Source organism: Callospermophilus lateralis, chromosome 5 (assembly GCF_048772815.1).
Source record: "Callospermophilus lateralis isolate mCalLat2 chromosome 5, mCalLat2.hap1, whole genome shotgun sequence".
NCBI classification, from domain to species: domain Eukaryota; kingdom Metazoa; phylum Chordata; class Mammalia; order Rodentia; family Sciuridae; genus Callospermophilus; species Callospermophilus lateralis.
The window spans coordinates 35,964,719-35,985,041 of NC_135309.1; the positions used below are offsets into that span (position 1 = coordinate 35,964,719).

At 36.1% G+C, this 20,323-nt stretch overlaps 1 protein-coding gene across 2 annotated transcripts in view; it reads left to right on the forward strand.

The window, feature by feature from the left end:
- Hspa4 (heat shock protein family A (Hsp70) member 4) overlaps positions 1-19,995 on the forward strand; it is a 45,083-nt gene extending 25,088 nt beyond the window's left edge. For both annotated transcript variants that reach the window (XM_076856467.2, XM_076856469.2), the window contains 12 exons: positions 2,948-3,024; positions 4,879-5,030; positions 6,119-6,225; positions 6,587-6,720; positions 7,739-7,920; positions 8,942-9,031; positions 11,828-11,980; positions 12,940-13,065; positions 14,398-14,505; positions 16,299-16,418; positions 17,532-17,693; positions 17,865-19,995. In XM_076856467.2, the coding sequence (XP_076712582.1) occupies positions 2,948-3,024; positions 4,879-5,030; positions 6,119-6,225; positions 6,587-6,720; positions 7,739-7,920; positions 8,942-9,031; positions 11,828-11,980; positions 12,940-13,065; positions 14,398-14,505; positions 16,299-16,418; positions 17,532-17,693; positions 17,865-18,068 (1,615 nt within the window). In that variant the 3' untranslated portion in view covers positions 18,069-19,995. The remainder of the gene's footprint in view (positions 1-2,947; positions 3,025-4,878; positions 5,031-6,118; positions 6,226-6,586; positions 6,721-7,738; positions 7,921-8,941; positions 9,032-11,827; positions 11,981-12,939; positions 13,066-14,397; positions 14,506-16,298; positions 16,419-17,531; positions 17,694-17,864) is intronic.
- Positions 19,996-20,323: the final 328 nt, after the last annotated feature.

Here is a 20,323-nt window from a genome sequence, read left to right on the forward strand (position 1 = left end):
CATTTTCTTACTAGCAGTTTTTCCTCAGTGTTATCCTTTTTTCTTTGATGGGACTTTTTGCTATCCCTGTGTACCTTAACAAGGCCTTTTATATTTTCCTTTGGAGTGTAAGCCCTACCTGATTATGTCTTCTATTTTCAAAGTGACTTGCTTAGTTTTGGTTTTTTGGTGTTTTCAAGTATATTTTATGCTGTTGTTTGCTCTCTTTTACAGAACTGTTGATGAGTAATTGTGCCTTCAGTGATTTGTTTCTACCCACTTATGTATTTTTAATGTCCACAAAGAAACTTGTATACAAAATATTCATAGTAGCAGTACTCATCATAGAACTGAAGTGGAGACATCTCAAATGTCCACCAACTGATGAATAAGGAAAACATGGCTCGACCATAAAATGGACTGTTATTTGGCAATTAAAAAAAAATGTAGTATAGATGCATACTAAAATGTGGGTGAAGGCTAATGTTAGAAGCCTTTTGCAAAGAACCAAAAATGTATACTTTATTTGTATGAAAAATCCAGAACAGGCAAATGTATTGAGATGTAAAGTATATTAACCATTTTTATTGCCTAGGGTTTTAGATGTACAAGGTAGAAAAATAATAATTTAAGGGTGCTGACAATGTATGTTTGTTTTAGGTGATGAAAATCTTAAAAAAATGATAATGGCGATGGTTGCACATTTTAAAATACTTTATTTAACCTTTGTTTTATTTATTTGTTTCTATGTGATGCTGAGGATCGAACTGAGGAATGCCTTACACCTGCTTGGAAAGCGCTCTGCTACCGAGCTACAACACCAGCCTATGGTTGCCTAATTCTGAATATAAAATAGACATTGAGGCTGAGACCCTGGGTTCGATCCCCAGCACCACATTTGAAAAAACAAAACAAAACAATAATAACAACAACAAAAAAACTAAAGCAAAATAAAGGTATTGTGTCCATCTACAACTTAAAAAAAAAAAAAAGATATTGAGCTAGGCTTAGTGGTGAACACCTGTAATCCCAGTAGCTAGGGACGCTGAGACAGGAGGATTGCAAATTCAAAGCCAGCTTCAGCAATAGTGAGGCACTAAGCAATTCATTGAGACACTGTCTCTAAATAAAATACAGGGCAGGGGATGTGGCTCAGTGGTCGAATGCCCGATACCCCCCACCCCCGCCAAATAAAAATACATTGACTTATATCTTTAATGAGTGATTTCTATGGCATGTGATTTATATTTCAGTAAAATTTTTTAGAAAAAAGAAACTGTCAACTATCACTGCCATCTTTCTTTTTTTTTAATATTATTTATTTTTTTAGTTACAGTTGGATATAATATCTTCATGTGGTGCTGAGATTGAACTCAGTACCTTGCACATGCTAGGCTAGTGCTCTACTGCTGAGCCACAATCCCAGCTCCTATTGCCATCTTTCTGGAATCATCTTTACTCCTTTGCTTTTCATGGTTTCAATTGGGAACCATTTCAGATATGCAGCAAAATTGAATTTTATAATGAACATCATTATCTCACTACTTAGGTTCTACTGATGACTTTATTATTATACTTATTTTATCATATACTTAACTAAACATTCTTTTCTACTCCCATCAGTTTATTTTTTGACATATCTCAAAGTAAATGGTAGACATCTATGTAATGTTCTCAATGCCAAAGTTTTCATATTAAGCAGAATTCTTGTGTAGTTTTTTTGGGGGATGGGTGGGAGGGGGATGGATTCTTACATATGATACACTTCAGTTTTAAGTGTTCATCTGCTGAGTTTTAACAGACTGTTATTAAGAAATACATTCTTTTTAGCTAATAATCTTTCCATGAGATAAACCAGAATCTTAGAAAGTTTCCTCATGCTTCCATCCTCAGGGGTAATCACTTGTGATATTTCTACATTTTTTAGCTATATGTTAAATTTGATTGTTCTCAAACTTATAAGTGGAATTGTACAGAATGTAGTCTCTTGTAAGGTTCTTTTACTTTTTTGAGATTTATTTTAACTATGTAGTGATTTTTACTGTATTTATAGGACTGTGCAGTCATCACCATTACTCTGCTTTAGAACCTTAAGTGCACATTGCTAAAAGAAAGAAGGTAACCTGGAATGTTTGGGTAAATTTAGCTATATGATGCTGGGCAAAGTAAGATCTAGGAAGGAAAGGGAGAAATGTATTCCTTTTGAGCACAAGGAAGTTTTACAGCAGTGAAACTTTTCTGTATGAAGTCAGAATGGGTGAATACTTAAACATTTGTCAAAACCCATGGGACCCTAATAGAAACTATGCAAAGTATCAGTATTGGCTCATTAATAGTAACAAATGTGCCACATTAATTGCACCACATTAATCTAAGTATTAATAGAGGAACTGGGCTGGGATTAAGGAGTGAGTATATGGAAATTCTCTTTCTCTGTAATCATAAAACTGATCTAAAAAGAAGAAATACTATGCTTAATAGCTATTATCTCTTTTGTCTTGTCTTGTTCTAGACACTAATCTATTTTCTGTCTGGATTTATCTAACCTGAACATTTCATGTAAATAGATGTTTTTTTTGGTCTGGCTTCTACCCAGCTTAATTGTTCCATGTTGTAACATATTCTTTTTATTGTATTGTTTCATTTTTATTGCTGAATACAGTTGATAGGTATTTGAATTGTTTGTATTTCTTGACTGTTATGAATGATGCTATTTTTGTGAACAATCATGTATTTATTTTTCCATGAACTTGTATTTTTAGTTCTATTGGATGAATATGTAGAGTGGAATTGATGAGTCATATGATAACTTCTGCCAAAATTTTTTTTCAAAGCGGCTGTACCATTTTCATTTTACATTGCCCAGGAATGTATGAAGAGTCCAGTTTTCTCTTTGATTAGAGCACATCCATTCCACATAAAAGTGGAATGCAATTTAACCCTTTTTTTTTTTTTTTTTTTAAAACAGAGGCAAATTTCTGGAGATGTGTGATGATCTCTTAGCTAGAGTGGAGCCACCACTTCGTAGTGTTTTGGAACAAGCCAGTAAGTATATTTTGATTGTATTGTTCATGCATGTCACACACTTTGGAAAATGTTCCTTATTATCCCTGTCACCCCCCCAAGCAGTTTTCCAAATATTTGTTGAATGGACCCTTCACTTCCATATTAAGCTTTTTTATATTATCCTGAAGTGTTCCCCCTCCCCAAAGTAGCTTTTGGTAATCATGAAGAGAAAGCTAATAAAATTTCTTTAAGAAACTTAATTTAGACCCAAAGAAAGTTATAAACTTCTCAGTTTATTAAAAGTTATCTTTTGGGGCTAGGGTTTGGCTCAGTGGTAGAGCGCTTGCCTAGCATGTGTGAGGCACTGGGTTTGATTCTCAGCACCACATATAAATAAATGAAATAAAGGCCAATTGACAACTAAAGAATATTAAAAAAAAAAAGTCATCTTTTGTAACACTAACTTGGTAGTTTTGTAAACTTTCCTATCAGTGAAGCTTCTTGGTTAGCTGAAAGATAGGGTAAAGGAAGATACTGTACCCACACATTTATTTAGCAGAATACTTGTAATTTTGTCTCAGGCTAAGATAGGTGATGGTTTAATTGAGGAATATATTATATTCATTTATCTGAAACCTTGTTTAGACAAAACATTTACCTAAAGTGCCCTGTTGTGTTGGTTGCTGTTTCAGTTTTGCAAACTATTTCAGCTCAGTATAGGCATAAGTATTAAATTAGCTTGATCACAACAGAGGAATATGTTCTTTCCACAGTGAAAAGGCCCCCTTCCCTTTTTGTCCTTTGAGGAGTCTTTCTAATGTTGCCAAGGCTGGTTCAGAATCCTTGGGCTCATCATCGTGTCTTTAAGTCTCTTGAATAACAGGGGCAATAGGTACATTGTACCTGATCCCAGCCCATTTCAAGCCCTTCACAAAAGATTGTTGGTAGTTTTTAGATAATCAGGATACCAGATGGTATGAACACGTATTTAATGAACAATAGCAAAGCATAGATATATACCCTCTTACCCTCTGAGGAGAGGAGACTGTATCTGTGTGTATGTGTGTGTTAGTACTAGGGATAGAACCCAGGGGTGCTTATCTGTTGAGCCTCATACCCAGCTCTTTTTTTTTTTTTTTTTTTTGAGACAGGGTCTCACTAAGTTGTTTAGGGCCTCATTTAGTTTCTGAGGCTGGCTTTGAATTTGGCGATCCTCCTGCTTCAGCCTCCCCAAGCTGCTGGGATTATAGGCATCATTGCACCTTGCTGTATCTGTGTTTTAATCTGAACCATGGTTTTGCTCTGGATAGAGTACCAAAGTGACTAGATGTGATCCTGAATACCTTTTGTTAATTTGTGCCAGCTCAGGGCTGATCCCCCGCCTTTTTTTTTTTAAATAATTTTTTTTTTTAAGTTGTAGATGGACACAATATCTTTATTTTTATATGGTGCTTAGGATCAAACCCCGTGCCTCACATGTTAGCGCTCTACCACTGAACCACAACCCAGCCTCTGACCCATTTTTTTAAGGCCTCCTTGATGGCTAGCAAACTTGAATGTTTAGTCTATTGATGTTTTAACAATTCTTTGCATGGGACTTTGCAGAGTTTACAGAATATGTACACTTCAGGACACTGAGTACTTCTGGCCCATACTTCCCTAAATCTTACTATTATGTGCCACCCTTTCTGCATTAATTTGACTCAAAACATCTACTTTGATTCCATATACTGCATTCCTATGTGAATGTGTGCATGAGTGTGTGTGTAGGGGTGGGGCGAGGCAAATAATTTTGTTATACATCAATGAATGTTTTACCATGATAACATCTTTCCGTTATAAATGCTAATGTAAAGATTCTTTTGATCTAAATGTCTAATTATTTTAAAATAGAGTTAAAGAAAGAAGATATTTATGCAGTGGAGATAGTGGGTGGTGCTACACGAATCCCTGCAGTAAAAGAGAAGATCAGCAAATTTTTTGGTAAAGAACTTAGTACAACATTAAATGCTGATGAAGCTGTCACTCGAGGATGTGCACTGCAAGTGAGTTTTCTTTTTGTTTTAGGTCATTGTAACAAGATGACAGTATCTGTTAATAGTAATAGAGGGGCTGGGGTTGTGGGCTCAGTGGCAGAGTGCTTGCCTCACACGTGAGGCACTGGGTTTGATCCTTAGCATCACACTAAGAAAAAAATAAAGATAATGTGTCCCTCTATAACTAAAAAGTATTAAAAAAATCCAGATAGTAGAGGTGTGATGTTCATAAAAGGAATTGTATTCTGGGCTGGGGTTGTGGCTCAGCGGCAGAGCGCTTGCCTAGCATGTGTGAGATTCTCAGTACCATGTATCAGTCAATAAATGAAGATCCATTGACAATTAAAAAATGTTTAAAAAAAAGTGTAAAACTGGAACATACCTTTTAAGAAAAGAATTTTATTCTGCAACTTATAGTAAGATGAATTTATTGACTAAAAATAAATAATTTTAGACTTGAAATGTTACAAGAAGCTGGGCTCATTGGTGCACGCTTGTAATCCCAGTGGCTTGGAAGGCTGAAACAGGACAATTGTGAGTTCAGTGCCAGCCTCAGCAAAACTGAGGTGCTAAGAAACTCAGTGAGACTCTGTTTCTAAATTAAAAATACAAAATAAGGCTGAGGATGTGGCTCAGTAGTTGAGTACCCCTGAGTCCAATCCCTGTTATGTACTTACCTCCCAATAGACCAAAGGGGGCCCACCAAAAAAAAAAAAAAAAAAAAAAAAAGTACTAGAATTTGATATGATCTTTGTCTATATTTGAGGTGATGATTTGTCAATTAAAGAGTTGGGGATTAACCAAGAGCCCATAGAAGGAACAAGGTAGCTTAATGTATACTGAGCAGAAAAATACTGGATAATAAATAAACCTGAAGTTTAAAACAGTTAAAAAAAAAGTTGGATTAATGGAAAAATAAGGAATTACTAGATAACATAGGTTAATTTGACAATGGTAGAAGTTTGTGCTCGTTTACAGACATTGTTATTAATGACCATCTTTTGATGGTCTCCAGAAATTGTTATTTGTAGGTCTAATGATGTTATTTCATATAGTCTATACTTGTCAAATGGAATTTTTAAAAATTATCATTCTAGTGTGCAATCTTGTCGCCTGCTTTCAAAGTCAGAGAATTTTCTATCACTGATGTGGTGGCATATCCAATATCTCTGAGATGGAATTCTCCAGCTGAAGAAGGGTCAAGGTAATACATTTGTTAATCATATTTATACCTACAGTTAATTCATGGTTAAGTCTGAGTAATATATGGCTTTTCATTTCAACTTGCACAAATCTAATATTTTGTCATAATGTGCAAAGTGATCAATTATTATAACAGGCATAAATTAGCATTCTTATTTAGTTTTCTACATTTGATCCTGCCGAAATCAGGTGCCTTTTATTTGCTGATTGAGTGTATTTTTTTTTTTACTAACTTTGTGTACACAGTTTCTTGGAAACTGAATAATAATAATGATAATAATACTAGCTGAGAAGAGAGAAACTATGGGTCATAGTGTTAGGAATATCCTGAATTTATGTTGTTGTCTTTTTCCTTCATTCAGTGACTGTGAAGTCTTTTCAAAAAATCATGCTGCTCCTTTCTCTAAAGTCCTCACATTTTATAGAAAAGAACCTTTCACTCTTGAAGCTTATTATAGCTCTCCTCAGGATTTGCCCTATCCAGATCCTGCTATAGGTAAGTAGTGTTAGGAATTGAAATGATAAGAACTTGTATCTACTTGGAGAACTAGGATGGCAGAAGGACCAGATGCAGTGTTCTGAAATTTACGTACTTAACATGACAAAAGAAAACCTTTTCTAATCTTATCACCAGCTTCAGAACAAACTGGCTGGCTGTTATTTTATTGCATCTCCCATTGTGTGGACATTATTTCTCAGTTAATTTACAGTGTGGTTATGCTTTATGTTAAAGAGTTAAATAAATTTCAGTATTGACTCTAATATACAGGTGAACAGCATACATGGACAGACATTAGGGGATTGTTTACAGTAGCAGTGCATCCTGAGTTTTGAAATTTTGTTGGCAAGAGTTTTTACATGTATAGACTCTGGGAACTCTTACAATCTCGAAGTAATTCTAGTTGAAAAGAGAAAGACCCAGCTAAAGAAATTATATAGAGTTATACAGTAAAGGTCTAGAATATGTGGGCACAGTGTTCAGAGTATCCTCAGTGATACTTAGAAGGTGTGGAAAGTTGACTTATTCTGGTTTCCTCATGTAAAATAGGAATAGGGATGCTAATAATTCATAGTTTTGCATTGTTGTAGGAATAAAAAAGGTAAATAGGACTCTGGTATAGTAACTGGATCTAGAAATGGGAATTTCCTGAGGAATAAGAAAAGTAGCCTTTTTCTTTTTTTTGGTAGAGGGAGAATGTGACAAGTGTATACTTTAGGAATTTATGTGGCTGTTGCATATAAAGCTGAAATAAGGGACTAGAGGAACAGAAAAAATATTAAAGAGACATTTGAGCCCCATTCGGAATAGAATTATAAAATCTTGACCATATGTGAAAGAATGAGAAATCTAATAATTTAGTAAGATTGTACCGAGAGTACTGACTGTGCTTATTTGAAGTGTCATGTTAGTTATTGACCTGTCATTGAGAAATGAGTGTAACCTACAGTATGGGCTTGTATTCATGTTTGAATTTCTTCTCTTGTGTGTTCTCTTTTGTGTCTCATGTCCTCAGCTCAGTTTTCAGTTCAGAAAGTCACTCCCCAGTCTGATGGCTCCAGTTCAAAAGTGAAAGTCAAAGTTCGAGTAAATGTCCATGGCATTTTCAGTGTGTCCAGTGCATCCCTAGTGGAGGTGCACAAGTCTGAGGAAAATGAGGAACCAATGGAAACTGATCAAAATGCAAAGGAAGAAGAGGTAACCTGGACATTTAATGTAATTATGATTGCCCAGAGGTAACTTGTCTAGAAGTTATAATGAGTAGATGGGGTCATGGGAGCAAATTTGTGAAAGTTGCTGAGAGTAGTTTTGCAAGTGTCTTTTCCCCTACTATGGGTTAACTAGTAGAGGATCTTTACATGGAATCTGTATGGAAATGGAACATAGATTACCTCTTCCCAGATCATGCTTTTCTCATCTTGGGTTATTTTTGATTCTTTCTGGTTATAGAAGAATGTTCTTGAGTCTCAATTGATTATTTTCACAAATAGAATAGGTTGTACACTAATTTACTGAAATTATGCATTGGGTCTTATTCTCTTTGTATATCAGATTCAAATCTTTATAAAACCACAAATGCTTGGGTCTTATTCCCAGAGGTTTTGTTTGAGTTGGTCTAGGCTGGGCCCAGGTATGAGCAGTGTTCAAAGTGTCCTAGGTTCTTCTGATATGTTGCAGGCTTTGAGGGACCACTGGTTCAGTTCTACAAATCTGTTGTTTTAATTATCGGCATTGAGGGTATTCTTAATAAGTTCACCTCCCCTAGCACATACAGTGGTTGTCCTTTTGAATATGGAAAAGCTGATGTAGGAACTGCTTGGAAAATAAAGACTTTTGAGGGAAGTCTACTTATGAGAAGTTTGTAGAAACTTAACTGCAGATTGTATTTTGGAGACTGTTAAATGATGCTACATTGTATACCAAGAGTACTTAATGGTTTATAAAACCAATTCATAATCACTCTTGATTACATAGGATAGGGCAGGGCAAATGTCATCCCCATTGTACAGATAATGATAGCTGAGCTCCCGAGGGGAGAATTTTGTATTTCAGTTAACATGTATGACATGAGCTGGAATTTGAACCTAGATCTTCTGGTTGCTGACAGTTGAACAGAAATTACATATCCTGCATGTGTCTTTGTCAGTGTGTCATGAAGGTTGCTTAGTCTTTCATTGGTATTTCTTGGTTTCTGGATTTAATTTGACCTGTTTTTTAGAAGATGCAGGTAGACCAGGAGGAACAACATGTTGAAGAGCAACAGCAGCAGACACCAGCAGAAAATAAGTCAGAATCTGAAGAAATGGAGGTATGAGTTTTTATGAATTGCAGGCTTGTAATGTACATGGTTCTGGCTTAAAAGGCTATTTCTTGGAAAGTAGTTTATACTATATTACTTATTTGAACTATTTTTTTCTTAATATTTATTTTTTAGTTAGGATTGGACACAATACCTTTATTTTGTTTAATTATTTTTTTTGTAGTGCTGAGGATCAAACCAGGGCCTTGCATGTGTGAGGTGAGCACTCCACTGCTGAGCCACAACCCCAGCCCCAACTTGAACAATTTTTAAGCAAGATTTTGTAGTGTTTTTGTAAAGTACTTTTTTCTGCTAGAAAGTGCTTTTTGCAAGATGGTTTTTGAACCTCTATTCTAATTGTTACATGAAAAGAGCACTCAGACATAGTTTTGCTAGGTAAATCAGATTTGTCAACTGCCTTACTCTTGCTTTTTTATTGAAAAATATTGCAAATAATGTATTTATATTTTGTAAATAATGTAAAAAATGTATTTATCCCACAATGAATATTTAACATTTTTGAATCCTTTTATTCTTTGATTCCTTAATTTTGAATTTCCATGTTTGAGTTTTGTTTTTTAGCATTAAAAACACTATTTCTTTCAATTGCTTTTGACATGGCATTATATAATCTCAACCTCTTAGGAATTTCTTTTTTTTTTAAAGTTGTTGATAGACCTTTATTTTTTATTTATTTATATGTGATGCTGAGAATCGAACCCTGTGCCTCACACATGCCAGGCAAGTGCGCTACCACTGAGCCACAGCCCTAGCCCTCTGGGAATTTTTTATTGTGGTACTTTAAATTTGGTAGAGCCTTAATGTGGCTTAAGTCTGTTGCCCATTTTCATGTCGAACAAATTTTAACTTGCTTTCCTTTAGTTGTGCAAATAATAGTTTAAAAAAAAAATGACAAGAGGAGATCATGCTCACAGATTTGATTCTCTTGTTGGCTCAGACCTTTGCCAAGATGGTGGGTAGGTGGTGGTGGTGCAGCAGTGGGAGAGAAAATTATCCACGCGCGTGTGTGTGTGTGTGTGTGTGTGTGTGTGTGTGTTGTGTGTGTAAGGTGGGTGAGGAGAAAGGAAAAGTGTCAGGCCTGGTGTGTATCCTTCTTACCAGTGTGGTGTTACAGTGAGAGGCATCCAAGGGATTTTTATGTAGACTTCCATGGGGTGATTCAGGAACTAAAGGACCTTTCATAATGTTATTTCTAAAGGGAAGGAAATAAAAATTACACATACGTTTCAGCTGCTATTTGGATAGGAGGTGGTGAACCGACATTGAAGTCTTGCCTCACATCATAGACTACAATTGAATGCCTGATAAATTCAAAAGTTAAAACAAAAAGGTTGAGTATTTTCCTAATCTGTGGATGGAAAAAGGCTTTCAAAGCATAAAGTAATAAAAGTTATCACAAAGGAAATGTTGGATACTTTTTTTTTTTTTTTTTAAATAAAAACTTGCATAGAAGAGGCTGGGGCTGTGGCTCAGCGGTAGAGTGCTCGCCTAGCACATGTGAGACACTGGGTTTGATCCTCAACACCACATGAAAATAAACAAATAAAATAAAGGAATTGTGTCCATCTACAACTAAAAATATTAAGAAAAACCTTGCATAGAAAAATAAAACTGGAGGAAGCTAAAAGACTCAATCATTTTTTTTTTCCTGAGAGAGAGAGAGAGAGAGAGAGAGAGAATTTTAATATTTATTTTTTAGTTCTTGGTGGACACAACATCTTTGTTTGTATGTGGTGCTGAGGATCGAACCCGGGCCGCACGCACGCCAGGCGAGCGTGCTACCGCTTGAGCCACATCCCCAGCCCAAGACTCAATCATTTGTCGAAAAAAATTTACTAAAAACTTAAGTGGATAAAGTGTGAGTAGGCAATTTGAAAAAGTATGGTTTATAATATTATTAGTTTTTTTTTTAAAGAGAGAATTTTAATATTTATTTTAGTTTTCGGCGGACACAACATCTTTATATGTGGTGCTGAGGATCGAACTTGGGCCACACGCATGCCAGGCGAGCGCACTACCGCTTGAGCCATATCCCCAGCCCGACAAAAAAGATTATTGACTTAGAAACTCAAAATAGCAATGAGATGAAGTTAAATGGATTTCCATTTGTAGATAGGGTGCTTTGGAATGAATTCTGTCAGTCCTTGTGAAAATGTAAATAGCTTATAGACATTTTCTAAATCACATTGGCATTATGTTGCTGATTCATAAAAATTTTATACCTTTTCCCACTAGTTTAATCCTTGTCTAAATTTATATAAGAATGGAAGAATTTTTTTTTTTTCCTATTTCCTTCTTTTTGCAGTGTTGGGAATTGAGCCCCAGGCCTTGACATGATGTTAGGAAGTACTCTATCACTGAGCTATATCCCTAGCCCTAAAAATTTATATAATGATCTGGTGTTGATTGTATGATTGCAGAAAAATTAATTGTGTGTTTTTCAAAAATGTATTTTTAATTGTGATAAAGACACATATAACAAAGCTTACTGTCATAACCATTTTTTAGTGTATAGCACAGTAGCATTAAGTAAGTACACATTTACTATGCCACTGATCTTTGAATCTTTTTTTATATGGCAATATGAAACTAGTCAGGAGAAGTGATCCACAGCTGTAATCCCAGTTACTTGGGAAGCTGAGGCAGGAGGACTAAAATTTTAAAGGTATGGGGATGTAGCTCAGTGGTAGAGTGCTCCTGGGTTCAATTCCAAGTATGCACTGCAGAAGCAGCTAGATTTTGAAATTTAAGTTGTATATGTTTTTGTTCCTATTGTTATTTTAGACTTCTCAAGCTGGATTGAAAGACAAAAAGATGGACCAACCACCTCAAGCTAAGAAGGCAAAAGTGAAGACCAGTACTGTGGACCTGCCAATTGAGAATCAGCTGTTATGGCAGATAGACCGAGAGATGCTCAACTTGTACATTGAAAATGAGGTGATTATCTAAAGTCTGTAAAAACAATGAGCTAATGAATTAATATAACCATGATGTTCAGATACTGTTTCTAGAGGCTCTATGTATTTTTGGTAGTTTGGGTTTTGATAAAATAATTTTGAATTTTTTGGGATAAGGCAAATTTAAGCAATACATCCTATTGTATACCATGTCTTGCTTGCTAAAAGCTCTGCTGTGAGATCCTTGACAATGTCTTTGGTTTGGGGTTGTATTGTTCAAATTGGGCTATAAGTATATTTGTTCCCTAGAGATTAGGATGTTTAAAGTAGTGAGTAATGGAAGTTGGTTAGCAGGAGAAACTACATAGCATTAATAGTAGCACTATTTGCTTATTTCTTCTCCTGTTGTGAGTCAGTGTGAAAACATAGCAGTTCTTTTTAAGAAGAGTGATATGTGATATATGGGATCCTGGAGCCCATTTACTCAATTCATTGAGGTTTCTTATTATGTAATCCCTGGATCTCAGAATAGTTTTATTTTGCAGAATCTTCAGCATTTATATAACATGCATAGTATATCAGAACAGGTCATATTATGAAACTAAGCCTTTTTTTTTTTTAATATTGGGGATTGAACTCAAGGGTACTTTACCATTGAGCCACATCCCTAACCCTTTTAATTTGGAGATAGGGTCTCACGTAAGTTGATGTGGCTGACTTCAAACTCTCTTCCCACTTGCGCCTGACATTGTTTTCCTTATATTTGTGGAGTATCTATATCTTAATATTTTTATTCTCTTTTTCTAAAGTCACACACGAAACTCTGCCTTCTTGATCTTCCAAATTTGTCAAGGACTAGTCTTCCAGCTTCCTTTGGTTGGAGTGATTAAAAAAAAATTAAAAGCATTTGAGAAGGAATGAATCTTTGTTTTTAAATTTTATTATATGAAAGAGGAAAGTGCCTTAGTTGTCTTAAGATCTAATTTGTATTGTTCTCAGGGTAAGATGATCATGCAGGATAAACTGGAGAAGGAGCGGAATGATGCCAAGAATGCAGTAGAAGAATATGTGTATGAAATGAGAGACAAACTTAGTGGTGAATATGAGAAGTTTGTGAGTGAAGATGTAAGTGTCTGCTGCAATGTTTTACTCTGTCTTCTAGGAACATCTTTAGATGTCTTAGAAGGGAATTCTCTGTGTTTAACAAAATTTTTAAAGGTTTTTTTATTTTTTTATTTTTTATTTTTTTGAGGGTGGTGTATAGTTTGTATTTATTATTACAGTATTTCCCAAAGATTAGCCTTTGTACATCTTTTCACATGTTCTTTCATTTCTTTTCCCTCTCCAGTACTGGAGATTGAATCCAGTAATGTTAATACCATTGAGCTTTTTATAATTTGAGGCAGGGTCTCACTAAGTTACTGAGGCTGACCTGAAAATTGGTGATCATCCTGCCTCAGCTCGGATCCTCCCAAGTACCTGGAATTATAAGCATGTGTCACCCATCCCACACACTCCCCCTCCCACCCCCCCTCGTTTTTTTAGTGGTACTGGAGATTTAACCCAAGGGCATTGTAGCAGTGAGATCTCCCCACCCCCCGTCTTATTTTTTTTTTATTTTGAGGCAGGGTCTTACCAAGTTGCTGAGATTGGTCTCAAACTTGCAATCTTCCTGCCTCAGCCTTCTGAATTGCTGAGATTATAGGTGTCTACCACTGTGCTTGGCTCTGTAACCCCTGAACCTAGAAAATAAAAAGATTCTGCCAGCCTTATTTTCTATGTCCCTCATCTCCATACTACTTTATTTTTTTAAAGCAACTGCCAGATATAGCAATGCAGTTTGTGTCACCAGTGTTTCAACTTTTTTTTTTGGCGAGGGGATAAGAGGTCCTTATTTAGTACTTTGTTTAGAGACAGAATCTCACTGATTTGAGAGTTGTTGTTTCTGAGGCTGGCTTTGAGCTCATGGTCTTCCTGCCTCAGCCTCCCAAGCAGCTGGGGTTACAGGCATGGAGGTGCCTGGCCACACTGTTTTGTTTTATTAAATTTATTTTGTTTGACTTTAGTTATTGATTGACCTTTATATTATTTGTTTTTGTGGTTCCGAGGATCAAGCCCAGTGCCTGACATGCTCGGCAAGTTCTCCACCACTGTGCTTCAGCCCTCAACTATGTTTTTTGTTTTTTTTTTTTTTACTTTTTAAAAAATGTGTTTAGTCGTGAGTGGATACAATATTTTTATGTGGTGTTGAGGATCGAACCCAGTGCCTCATACATGTTAGGTGAGCGCTCTACCTCTTAGCCACATCCCCAGCCCTCAACTGGTCTTTTATTTTTATTGATTGGTTGGTTGATTGATTGGTTGAGGTGATGGGAATTGAACCCAGGGCCTTGTGCATTTGAGGCAAGCCTCAACTGGTTTTTGATTGACCTAATATATATTTTTTTTTATCTGTAGGATCGTAACAGTTTTACCTTGAAACTAGAAGATACTGAAAATTGGTTGTATGAAGATGGAGAAGACCAGCCAAAGCAAGTTTATGTAGATAAATTGGCTGAATTAAAAGTAAGTGACTCTTGGAGAGCAGAGGTATCCCCGAGCCTTTTAGAGTGTTCAAGGAGAGTAGTTCAAAATGTGCTCACAGGCTGAAAAACTTGTTTTGAAGAATTGTACCCTTATGACTTAGGCTCATTATAATCCTCACTTTTAGAGCCTTATAGCAACAGAATAATTTTTCTGAAAATTGAGTTTTGACTTCCAGTGTTTTATGGAGTTAGATATTTAGTGCATTCTTGAGTTAAAAGACAAGTAAGATACAGTCCTTACCCAAAGGTACCTACTATGTTGTTGTTACTTGTAGTTTTCATTCTTTTTTTTTTTTTTCATTATTTTTTAAATATATTTTTTAGTTTTAGGTGGACACAATACCTTTAGTTTGGTTTTATGTGGTGCTGAGGATCAAACCCAGTGACTCATGCATGCATGCAAGCATGCTACTACTGAGCCACAACCTCAGCCTCGTCTTTTTTTTTTTTTTTTAATACTGGGAATTGAACTATACCACTGAACTGCATTCCCAGCACTTTTTGTTTTTTTATTTTGAGATAGCATCTCACTTAAGTTGCTAATGCTGGCTTCAAACTTGTGATTCCCCTGCCTCAACCTTCAATAGCCAATAGCTAGGACTACAGTGTGTACCATTGTGTGTGGCTGTAGTTTTGATTCTTGATAAAAGCAAAATGACTAGTTTTGTATTTAAAGAAACTAATTGTTAAACCTTAGGGTTAAGATATAAAGAACTACCCAAGTTAGAGACCTTTTGTTTGGAAAAGGATAGAAATGCAAAAGAAGAAACTTTGTACATTTCCCTTTGCTTTTAGCTCAGAATTACTTGGTTTCTTGTGGAACTGGGCTATTACAATTACTCTTTTTAGTGAAATTGCTCAAGGACAGTGCCTGTAGTTTTATATCATTGTGGCAAGCATAGTCAGAGTGCACATGAAGTCCCATTTTGTTTTTTGTTCATTTTCTTTGTCTTCTGGGAGAGATGTCAAACACATGAAAATAGAGACTAATAGTTTCAGCTCTTTGGGCCAATTCTTTTCATCTCTATTTTCACTGCCATTTGTTTTGAAGCATGTCCTTATGGTTTGGATTGTTTGATCCAGAAACATTTCTGTATGTATTTAAAAGAAAATAGAACTTCATTCTGTATCATTATCGTGCCTAAAAAGTTTCTTAAGATCACCACAGTATTCCATTTTCAAGTTCCATTGTTTTATACATGATTATGTTTTAGTTAGGATCTAAATTGGTCCATACATTTTGTTGGTATGTCTCTTAAATCTGGTTTTGTAGTTCTCCTTCCACTGTTCTTTCCCCTTATTTGATGAAGAGCTGGATCATTTGTCCTGTAGACTCCCTCCCCCCAATCCCCATCTGGACTTTGCTGATTTTCCTCTCCACAGTGGTATTTACATTGTCAAGTAAAGTGATGTTTAGATGTAGAGGCTTCATCAGATTCAGGTATTGCTCATTTTTAATTAAAAAAAAATCATTTTTGGCAATAAACTTCCAGTGTGTACAATGTCTACTAGGAGGCAAGTAATTTTTGGTTGTGTTTTGATAATTAGGACATACAGGTTGACTCTACATGAGACAATGTTGAAGAATATTTGCTCCAGTCTGAGCAGCCTAATATTTCCAGTGGTGTGGAGAAGCATATCTAACTTGTATATTTATATCCCTTGATATACATAAATGTACTTTAACTCATAATCAATGTTAGTCATAATAGAAACAATACAACTCTGATAATTTAAGCTTCCCTGTGAAGAATTTGTTTATTCTTTTTTAAGAATTTAGGTCAACCTATTAAGACACGGTTTCAGGAATCTGAAGAAAGACCAAAATTATTTGAAGAACTAGGGAAACAGATTCAGCAGTACATGAAAATAATCAGCTCTTTCAAAAACAAGGTACTTCGCACCCCAGCCCCCACTCCCTTTCTCTAATCTTATTTACCTTGGTAGTCACAATTTGAGACATTTTACCTGCCAGTTTTTCTATTGTTCTCAACTCCCATTTAACAATATTTTCTTTCATTTTAGATGTCATTGTGTAATGTTTTATAGACTCTTATAAAAACTATAGGATTTGCTGCTTCTCTTTAGTAGGTGGAATCTGGGGTTGAGAAGTATTGTTCTTTTTTTTTTTTTTTTTGTTCCCATGGTTTCTTTATTCAAGTGCAGAATTTTAAAGGATTTAGTAATTTTTGTCCTCTTCTCCCATGACCTTTATTCATCTCAAGTTCCAGAATTTTTTAACTGGGGGAACACTTTCACTTCACCTAGGTTTCAATTAATTTCATGGGCAAATGGCAATCAGCTTATACTTTCCTTGTAGCATTTTTTTTTTTTAGGTTGAAAAAATTTTAATATATGCATTTTTTTAACATATATGCCTATTGTATATGTTAATGTTCCCAAATAGAAGAAGAAAAGAGGAAGAGGAGGAGGAGGAGGACCACAACAATGACATATGTACATAACATTGATACTAAGATATTTTTAACTCACATATGCAAATAAAATGAAATTAATATAACACGGTTAAGAGAAAAAAATTTAAATAAGCCAAGACAATTTAAATAAAGATTCCCATTTACCAAATTTCTCCTGTTTATTTATCTCAGTTTTGACCATATACTATTCCTACTAAAAGCAAGCCAAAATGAAAAATTTATATTTAATTATTATTTTTGTTCCAGAGTAACATGTTTAAACCTCAGCTTTCATTTCTATTAAAGTGTAAATTTACATGTGAAATTATTTTCAGAAGATTTTACATAAAATGTGCATCGTTTATTATATCAATGAAGCCTTTTAGCTGCCTTCCTGTAGATATTCTTGGCCTTCATATCTTTTTCCTTAAGGTTTAAACAATTAAATTTTTTTTTACTATCTACTTAGTGCTAAAAGTGCTTCATTTTTTGAAAGATGGTACCTGTTTAAAAGATGGTGAAGAACTAGGCAGTTTTTGGGACGTGGGTATTATGCCTTGATACTCATCTGACTACCTGCTGGTTATAGGAGGACCAGTATGACCATTTGGATGCTGCTGATGTGGCAAAGGTAGAAAAGAGCACCAATGAGGCGATGGAGTGGATGAATAACAAGCTGAATCTGCAGAATAAGCAGAGTCTGACCATGGATCCTGTTGTCAAGACAAAAGAGATTGAAGCTAAAATTAAGGTAATTCATGACTTTCAATGTTTAAGTCTTGTCAGCTTTATTGGTACTAATAGTCCTCAAGTGACATTTGTCATTGTCACATTTTGGTTTGGGGATTGAGTGAGAGGGTGAGCGTGGGTTTAGCGTGTCATATGAAAATTTAAGAAACCCGTTTTTTCTCTTCCATTCTAGGAGCTGACAAGTATGTGTAACCCTATAATTTCAAAGCCCAAACCCAAAGTGGAACCTCCAAAAGAGGAACAAAAAAATGCAGAGCAGAATGGACCAGTGGACGGACAAGGAGATAGCCCAGGTCCTCAGGCTGCTGAGCAGGGTGCAGACACAGCTGTGCCTTCGGATTCAGACAAGAAGCTTCCTGAAATGGACATTGATTGATTCCTACACTTGTTTATATTAAAACAGACTATTATAAAGCTTTAAGTTGTCAACTTTGTTCTAAATATCAACTAGAGCAAGTGAATACTGGAGATTTCTTAGTCAGTTTTTAGGGAATTTTGGGGGTGGGGTGGGGGATATAGGTAATGTACGGAGCATTTTGACTTCTAAATAGTTAGATACAGAAATTAAGTGCATTGTATCTTTTTTCATAATGGTACTATTTAGAAGCCCAGTTAGTCTTACTGAGCTTATGCTTCACTCCTTTTATGTTTAATCATGCTTCTTCAAAATAAGTTTATTTTGGAAAGTTGAGCTGCAGTAAAAGCTATAACTAGCTATCAAGCTGGCTTTTCATTATGACATTCATGGTAGGAGCTCTAATTATGCTTCAAAAATCTGTTGTGGACATTGCCAGAAAGACTTTCTGCCTGGCGTGGGGTTAGGGTGGGCGCTCCCTCTGTTCCTGAGCAGGCCAGAACGTGGTCTGGTGTGGATTAATGTAGGAGAGCAACAAAGGCACACTGATCTTCACCCTTCCCTTCCATCCCAGCCCCACCCTTTTCCTCCCAAGGAAAGAGCTCCCATTACAAATGGCATGGCTGCTTTTGGGATAGAGAACCCCCTCGCTGGGAGCAAATTGCAAACAGAATTTTAGATTTGGAGGTGCTTCTTTAAAGTCTGTTCACTAACACCTTGAGCATCAAAGTCTAATTTTCTCTTTAGAAGATGTACTGTTGAATATAGGCATGGTAAATTAAACTGAGGAATTGATCCTTGCTCATTATGGTATAAAGATTTGTATCCTGGCCTGTTAGTGAGAGATGTTCTGTGTAAACTTGAGGTATAGTTTGAACTCCCAGGATAAAAGTAACAAGTTCTTTTTGGCTCATACACAGTCCACTTGTGTGTTAAGTATTAATATCTGTCACGAATCTGCCAATTTGTATGTGTTAAACAGATGACAGATCATTTAAAAAACAAAAATACACTGGATTGTACTGGATGAGTCTGAAACAAATGAGTGTTAAACAATATGCCCATGTTAGAGCAACGCCTCCTTAACTTTAGCTAATGTCAGGAGCACCAAAGCATTCCTCTGACTGTTTTTTGGGGCAGTGTGGATAGGAAGGAGCAAGGCATTTTGGAAACTTCAAGGGAAGCCTATTAGAGGCCAGAGCTGGTTCCTCCTGCCTATAAACTGTTACAAGCTTCGTTGGTTATGTTTTGTATCTTTGTAATAACTGATATTCTGTATAACAGAGTGCCTCTCTGTTAGTTTTGCCCTATGTTGTTAGAACCAAGACTATACCTGCATAGTAGGAATAAATTTCTGTCCATCTCTGTGCAGAAAGGTTTTTAAATGTTAGAGCTCTAAAGTGCTGTAGAGATGATTGCTGGGAGAGGAGGAGGGGGAAGTTGGGTTATGTTGATGTGTAAGCGTCCCTCACAGTACAAGGACTGTGTTCCAAAGCACTGGGGCCCTATTCCTAAACTCGGTTTTCTTGTCCTGCTGCAAGAGTTCCAGCTGACCTGCTGTAAGGCCATGAGCTGTTTGAGATGCTGGTGCAGGATTACGAGAAGTCTGATGCAACTCAGTCCTTAATGGCCTTTTTTTCTAAACCTTGTGTGTATGGGGGTTAAGGGCTTGGGTGTTGGGATGGGGATGAATTTGAAGTTTAAAACTAGGAATAGGATGGCATGGTCTGCTTGCTCTCTGTTTAGACAGGCTTTAAGACCAACTTGATATACATGGAGGCAGGCCAGAAAGTGGTTATTGATGACTTGTATACAGACAAGCATTTTCCAGGTTGCGTTATCCAAATTTGTTAAAACTCCAGGTCACGTTCTTACACTGAGAAAAACATTCAGTAAACATGAGACAAGTTTAGGAAAAAACTAATAAAAGAAACCTGTCTTACACTCAGAGGAATGGTTTTCTTAATTTCATAATGCAGGCTGGTTGTGTGTGTATGTGTGTGTGTGTATGTGTGTGTGTGCGCGTGCGCGCACATTTTCTTGTGCTCCTGTATATCTGAGTTTAAAAAAACTTGAGCAGAGGCCTCTTGGCTGAATTCCAGTTAACCTCCTGGAGACCTCTTCCCTGAAGAGTAACAGTCAAAGTGATAAGTTGCTTCTTTTCATGTCTCAGTTCTCCTGTCTTCGCCCAGTTTCTCTGATGTAGGAAACTTATCTTGTCCCTGCAAATCAGCCTTATTTGAGGATTTTGACAACAGAAGGTGATGATGGTGCAT